The sequence below is a fragment of the Dunckerocampus dactyliophorus genome, chromosome 18, assembly GCF_027744805.1.
Source record: "Dunckerocampus dactyliophorus isolate RoL2022-P2 chromosome 18, RoL_Ddac_1.1, whole genome shotgun sequence".
NCBI lineage: Eukaryota > Metazoa > Chordata > Actinopteri > Syngnathiformes > Syngnathidae > Dunckerocampus > Dunckerocampus dactyliophorus.
The window spans coordinates 1,748,395-1,755,370 of record NC_072836.1 but is presented as its reverse complement, the minus strand read 5'-3'; the positions used below and the strand labels follow the sequence as shown (position 1 = coordinate 1,755,370).

Here is a 6,976-nt window from a genome sequence, read left to right as displayed (position 1 = left end):
CGTTTGGACACAACTTCTCATTCAATGCGTTTTCTTTATTTTCATGTCTGTTTACATGGGAGATTCTCAAAACTATGAATGAATATGAATGAACACGTGGAAATATGTACTTAACCAAAAAGTGTGAAATAACTAAATATACTTTATTTTAGATTTTAGACATTAGTAGTATGTTATGTCTCATAATTTTTTGGAAAGTGTTGCAAACCCTTGGTGTTTTGCTCTGGCACCTGTGTGGTTGGCTAAACTTCGGTGCGAAGCAAACTGCTTACAAAGAAGGCATTCCCATAGTGAAATGTAAATTTCTCATTGGAGCGACAACTCTTACATTCTCCTCCATTTTCACGTCTTCCCTCCGCTACCGACCGCTCCTCACCTTGCCCCCCCCGAGACAGCCCTGGCAGGGTCCAACCCTCACTGGAAACGAGTCCGACTTACTGTATTTCCAGCAATATGGACCAAGCTCTGACACCGGTCATACAGGGAGCAGACCGCCCGAATTGGGCGGCGCGGCAAGTACTCTACACAAGATTCCTCAAAGAACACGGCCAAAGTCCACTAAACGTGGGCTGGTTGGGCAAAGTCCTACAGTATGCAGGCGTGCCCAGGATGAAAACCACACTGCTCACTGTCTAAATCCAACATTCACCTATCTGGTGGACCCTCCTTTCCAGAACCCCCGAATGGACCTTACCAGGAAGGCTGAGGAATGCGATCCCATGATAGGTGGAACACACCCTCCAGTCCCCCTTCTTAAACCACCACCTCGGCAACCTTGTGGTCCCCAGGCACCATCCCCACCATGCACGGTGTTGACTGAGACGGCGGATGGTGGTCCAGAATCTCTTTTGAAGTCGTTCTCCAGGCCTTCTCTAAACTCCTCCCACGTCTGAGTTTTTGCCTCTGTGACCGCCAAAGCCACAAACCGTCTCATGTCATGTCTTCTCATGTGTTTTCTCATGTTGCTTCATGTTTTCCCATGTCATGTTGTCATGTTTTGTTTTCTCATGTTACTTTTTGTTGTCTCATTTCATGTTTTGTTTTCTCATGTTGTCTCATGTCATATTTTGTTTTCTCATGTTGCTTCATGTTTTCCTATGTCATGTTGTCTCATATTTTCTCGTCATGTTGATTTCTCATGTCATGTTTGCTCATGATTTCTCATGTCATTTATGTTGTTTCCTCATGTTGTCTCGTTATGTATTGTCATGTCTCGCGTTTTCTCATGTCATGTTTCCACGTCTCATGTTTTCTGTTTTTTCGCGTCGTGTCGTGTATTATTACTTTGTCTTATGTCATCTCCATCTCAAATCACTTCATTTCTGTCCCAAATGTTAGTGGAAGTCTTTGAATTATTGATGAGAAGATAAAACGGATTTTTTTTTTCATTCTTTCCGTCATCCATCTCCTGCCTCCAACCCGCCTGTACCCGGAACAAGGGTTGCCATGGCAACTGGCGGCTGTCCTTCGGACTTTGTGATGAGAGGCGAAAGTAAAGCAGGTGCGAAGTGGCAGGAAAGATTTTTCTTTTCTTCAAATTTTACAAAGGTGTCACACAGTTGCAGCATGCATGGACATCCCATAATAAGCATGCAGCAACCAGGAAGCAGCTCGTGAGAAGTACAAAAGAGAATACAAAGATAGAAATACAAAGGTCACATTTTCAATAATGTCCAAATCAAAGACTTTTGCTGTGGTTTAGTGCAATCATTGGTGATGCCAGTTAAATATTACGCCACGTGGTAGCAAATGAAATCCATCTTAATTCCATAAAATCATTATTAATGACATTAAAAGAAATAGCAACACGTTAGCATCGAGCTAGCATTAAGTTAGCCATGGTGCCGCTAACATTAGCGTTGACTGGATGCCAACTGGACTGTTCAGGTTATCTTGGAAGACATCTTGGAAGATGTCATCCGAGCAGGCTTCATCGGTTCATGCTCAATGACTATGTAGGACAGGATGGTGCAGAATCCAAAGTTTTAATCCTTTAAAGGAGGAGTCATGTCCAGACACAAACAGCTTCACCCTTTTGTAGAGCACAACGACAGTCCTTAGGATACAATGGAGTGAGACATCCGGCAGCCAACGACGGACGTTTGGGTGGAATCCCCTCGTTAGCATCCCATTCAGACGTAACGACGGCTATTGACACGCCTTAAACCAACCTGTGCCTTGTTTATTTTTTCGAGGCTAAATGATTGAATCTTTGGATGAAAAAAGACACCAGGGCAGCATTGGATGTGGCAAGGAGGCTGTGTCGCAGACCTCTCCCTCTGATCAGAGATGCTTCCTAAGCTTGAACGTACAACCACCTGTCTTTGTTGTCCACAACATTTACATTCTTTCCTGAAAAGAGGTGCAGGTAGAGAATAACCGAGTTGGATCTTGCACCACGCTCTCACACTAGAGCTGTCCTATCAAGTCATTAAGCATGAACTGATGTAAATAAGTCTGCTCTGATGAGAAACCAAACATCTTCTAAGACAACCTGAACAGTCCGATTGTGGTGCATTCAGTGCCGTGAGAATACAATGACCTGCAAGAATGAGAATATTCACAGACTTATCTTCTGCTTGCATATTTTTGTTTGTAAACAGGCATGCTACATATGCTGGAGGAGGGGCTAAGAGATGGGGCGTGGCCTCCTTACCTCGCCCCAAAGGCGCTGTCAAGCGTCAACACTGTTACTTCATGAACTGATTATTATCAAGTGCTAGTATGATAAATATTGTAAACATGCACGCTTCCTTTCAACATTAGCATTTTGCTAGCGTCCTCTGGTTGCCGTGGTTACAGAAAAATCTGTAAACAATTTGTGATAGTAGCTATTTCAGTCATGCAAACCCTTTGCATGCAGACTTGCTAACAAGGCTAGCGTCAACGTGTGTCGCCATGGCAACGAGGCTTCATGCCACTCAGTCGGCCATCTTGTCAGAGGTAGAAGGTCAGGCGCACATGCTCGTCGTGCAGGAACAGCAGGGGGCCTCCACGTCCTATCCAGACTTTAAAATCACTGACGAGAGGACAGAAGAAAGGTGTGATTGTGCTGACGTCATCGTGCCCTCGCCAACAATGTCACCTACGTCCCCAGTTGAGTGCGATGGCGGCTGCGATGATGGCAGTTCCTCCCAAGATGGAGACCACCGCCAGTACCATGGCGTTCCGGCCCAAGCGGCGAGCGCCGTCCATGTTCCCCTGCTGCAGGCTGTTACGAGACTGGAAGACAGAGACAGTGCTAATGCTCATGCTACATCCCTGCGGCCGTGCTAGCGGGGTTAGCATACCATGACGGAGAAGGCGAGGGCGAGGATGTTGATTGGCCACAGCGGACAGAAGCAGGACAAGATGGCCAGGATCAGGTAGTCAGGTGGTTTGGAGCCCTCCACCGCCTCTACGGCACCGGGCTGCTGGCTGAGCGACGGCCGTGGCGAACCGTTTGTCGTCAAAGCCAATTGGCTGCCCAGACCCTCCCGACCGTTGGCATGTGCACCTTTGGCCTCCGATTGGCTGGCCGGGGGCAGGAAGTTGGCTGTTGTCACTGGATCCGCACCATTGCCTAGAATGGGCGGGCGGGGGGTGTTATCCGTGTTGGTCATTCAATGGAATCAGAGTGGGAGGCGTCTATTTACTGGTCCAGCTGTCTGTCGCTGGGGGTGGGGCTTGTTGTTCCTCGATGCCCGGTTGGCTCGTCACGGCACCGTGCTCAACATCTGCCCGCTGCGCCTCGTCCATGCTGCTGGCGGGGCTCCCTGCGACCACATCAAAGACAAGATGCTTGATTGATGGTAACCACGGCAACCGTTAGACTTTGCATACCTGACAATGTCGCTCTTCAGCCTGGTGAGGACCTCCCCCTCTTCCTCTTCTTCTTCCTGTGTGTTCTGACAGAACCTACGTGACTTCTCGTGCTAACGCTGACTAACGTCGCTTCAACATGCGTAAACATACAACACAGTCTTTTATTGTGAAAAGCTCAGCTTCTTATTTGGCCTCAGAGAATCTTCTGGACTTTTTGAGACACAACAGGAAGTCAGCAAACAAACCACACCTCGCACGCACACACACACACATGCACGCACACACAGACGTTCTTACCTGCTTTAAGGAGGAAGCAGCAGAGTGAAGTTCATGTTTGTGTGTCAATCATGTCACGTAAAGAACAAGGCAAGATGGTGGAATGATGATGAAGATGATGAAGACTCTGCTGCAGCTTCACTGCAACCACTGCAAGGGAGGGGAGGGTGTGTGTGTGTGCGCGCGCGTGTGCGTGTGTATTGTCTCTGTCGACAGTCAAACGAGTGCCTCTTTTCAGCTTTCAAAATAAATGCCTGAAACAATGACCAACACGTTCGTCCCGTGCAGACACGCCCACTTTAATATCGTGACATGCTAACGTGTCACTCATGCTAATGCTAACATGTGCGCCCTTAGCATCATCAATAACACACACACTTTGTGTCAGCTTTTATTTTGGAAACATTTCACCGGTGGCCATTGCTCTTATTTTGTCAGGTCTCACGGCCACTTCCTGCGTGCTGCTGCATCATGTACAACTCTTTAGTGTTTTATGCTGAGCGGGCAGCAAAAATGCAGCACTTGAATAATGCATAGATTTCACGTATGTGTGTTCACAATTACTCGTTTGGGAGAACGCTGACAAATACAAAACATGAGATTTCAAACATAATTAGGCTAGTCTTCATTTTGTGTGTTTTTTTGGGGGTGAACGTCAGTCCACCAATAGATAGTCGTCTTTGCTGCCTCGCAGTGGACACGGCAGGAACTGCAGCCACCTGACTCAACATTTCAGCAAGGAAACTGATTTGATAAAGACGATTAAATATGAAAAATACTGTCAGAAAAGAAGATGAGGACTATTCTCGTGCCTCCTTTAAAAAGAGGATTTCTTGTACGAGGATTCAACCCTATTTCACGTCACCGTTATAACAAACAACGCCTTTATTGTGAATAACAAATACTTCCGGTTTAGTTTGTTGTGTTTCCGCTCTGTGTGTTTCAAAATGACCAAACTGGAGCTGCTGAGCGGCTACCTGACAGAGCGGTTGACAGCGCTGGTCAGGGACATCCTGGACGTGGTGGAGGACACGGTGAGCGAGTACCGGGAAGAAACGGTCCGGGCCCGGCGAGAGAACGAGAGCCTGCGGAGGCAACTGCGGGACTTCTGGCTCCTGGAGGCCGGGCCTCAGTGTCTGAGTAAGGCCCAGCTAGTTAGCTAGGCTAGCAGGTTAGCCCAGCTAGCTATCTAGCTAACTACAAACCACGCTCAAGATGTGTTCTCTTTAATCTTTCGCGGGGACGCGGGAAAATCAGAGCGCGGCTAAAATGAAAATGTAAACATGTTTAATGTGTTGTTTTACAGTAACACTCACATTTGGCAATAACTAAAGCGTGTGAAATGATTGTTGTAATATTTTAAATGTCAGTGTAAGTGATTGAATGAGCTGAAAAGAGACTGCTGCTGTTCCAATAGAGAAGCTTTCAATATGTTCTCTCTTCATTCAGGATCCAACAAGTGCACTCTCGGTTCTGCAGCACCTGAGCAGCATCGTGACCACGAGGAAGTGTCGGGCCCCAAACATGTCCGAGCACCACCAGCGAGCACGTCCAAGCAGGCAACGGCCAGCCTCACCCATCCACACGACGCATTTTACATGGCGTCTCTTCCCTCCAACTCGCCACCCGCCGCTGTCCTCACGCTCCATGTGGATGTGCAGCAGGCACCACCGCCTCCGATCATCAAAACTGAACAGGAGGAGTTGAAGGTGACGTCTGCAGAGTCACACGATCACGTCTCCGTGGACGAATCACACATCAGGACAAAGGCAGACGGGACGATGACGACGGCAGAGCAGCCAGACCCACGGGACACTCAAGGGAATGACAAAAACTCTTTGGACACGTCGGTGGCCGCTATCGTCTTTGAGTGTCCCCGCTGCGGCGAGGTGTTCGACCAGGCCACCAGGCTCCGCCTCCACCTGGAGCAGAAGCGCAAGACGTACGCCTGCGACTGGTGCTGCAAGTCCTTTGCGCAGTCGGCCGACCTGCGGCGACACTTGCGCACGCACACGGGCGAGAGGCCGCACCGCTGCACCTTCTGCTCCAAGAGCTTCAGCCAGCGGGGAAACCTGCGACGACACGTGCGCATCCACACGGGGGAGCGACCGTACAGCTGCACACTCTGCCGCCGCACCTTCAGTGATGGCGACACGCTGAAGAAGCACAGGCGCACACACGCCAACGAGGACACGTGATTCCGCTGCTGCGGCCCAACAATTCAGACAATATTCCATCCCTTCGGTAAAGGATGCATGGACATGTGACCTGAAAGGACAGCAGCTTCTCCACTGGACATCACCACACAGAAAAGATGAGCACATTGTTAAAAATCTTTGAGAGGAATGTGAATAAAGTCTTTACATAGCGACCTTTGACCTTGACAGAGCATAGCTGCTGCTAGTGTGAAGAACCAATGTAGCTTCTCATCTCGTTGTGTATCTTATTCATGCTTGTCTTCTTTCAGTCACACATTAGTCCTAATAACTTTTAGCTACCTCACCACTTCATGTTTTTATTTATTTAATTTGGTTTATCTTATGTGGAATAAAGTTTTCCAAACATGCTCCTGGATAACGCAGTGCTTGAGTGACGTCACTTGCGGCGACAGCTCCTGCCAATGCGATCACGTGGTCGTGTGGCGGGAAGGCTCGTACTGGGAGTCCACTTGTGTTAGTGTGTATGTATAAAGTGTGTATTCGACAGAACAATAATGTATTGTATTGCGTTCAGTGTTGAATGCTAACAGCTTCATGCTGCTATCTAGTGGAAGAAGTTGTCATTGGGCTACCTGTGCCACATATGCTATACTAGTAAAAACACTTTCGTTCTAGTAAATCAGCTGTCACATGATTCCGGTCAGCTGACGTGAGGTCCCCTCTCGAGTCACTGTCGC

At 48.2% G+C, this 6,976-nt stretch overlaps 2 protein-coding genes across 4 annotated transcripts; one reads left to right on the top strand and one right to left on the bottom strand.

Moving 5' to 3' along the window:
• Window positions 1-34: 34 nt before the first annotated feature.
• Window positions 35-4,267, bottom strand: LOC129171173 (proline-rich transmembrane protein 2). 3 transcript variants are annotated; one of them, XM_054759585.1, is made up of 6 exons: window positions 4,102-4,267; window positions 3,823-3,933; window positions 3,636-3,755; window positions 3,291-3,562; window positions 3,090-3,222; window positions 35-3,019 (listed from the first exon to the last, which is right to left on the bottom strand). In XM_054759585.1, exons 3-6 carry the CDS (start codon window positions 3,736-3,738, stop codon window positions 3,000-3,002), a joined length of 528 nt encoding a protein of 175 aa, XP_054615560.1. In that variant the 5' UTR covers window positions 3,739-3,755; window positions 3,823-3,933; window positions 4,102-4,267; the 3' UTR covers window positions 35-2,999. The 3 variants fall into 3 exon arrangements, with proteins under 3 accessions (XP_054615560.1, XP_054615561.1, XP_054615559.1); XM_054759586.1 differs by having other exon boundaries at window positions 3,823-3,878; XM_054759584.1 differs by having other exon boundaries at window positions 3,823-3,887; window positions 4,102-4,266.
• Window positions 4,268-5,013: 746 nt separating this feature from the next.
• Window positions 5,014-6,789, top strand: LOC129171303 (zinc finger protein 628-like). Its single transcript, XM_054759833.1, has 2 exons — window positions 5,014-5,220; window positions 5,530-6,789. Exons 1-2 carry the CDS (start codon window positions 5,028-5,030, stop codon window positions 6,276-6,278), a joined length of 942 nt encoding a protein of 313 aa, XP_054615808.1. The 5' UTR covers window positions 5,014-5,027; the 3' UTR covers window positions 6,279-6,789.
• The last annotated feature ends 187 nt before the right edge of the window (window positions 6,790-6,976 follow it).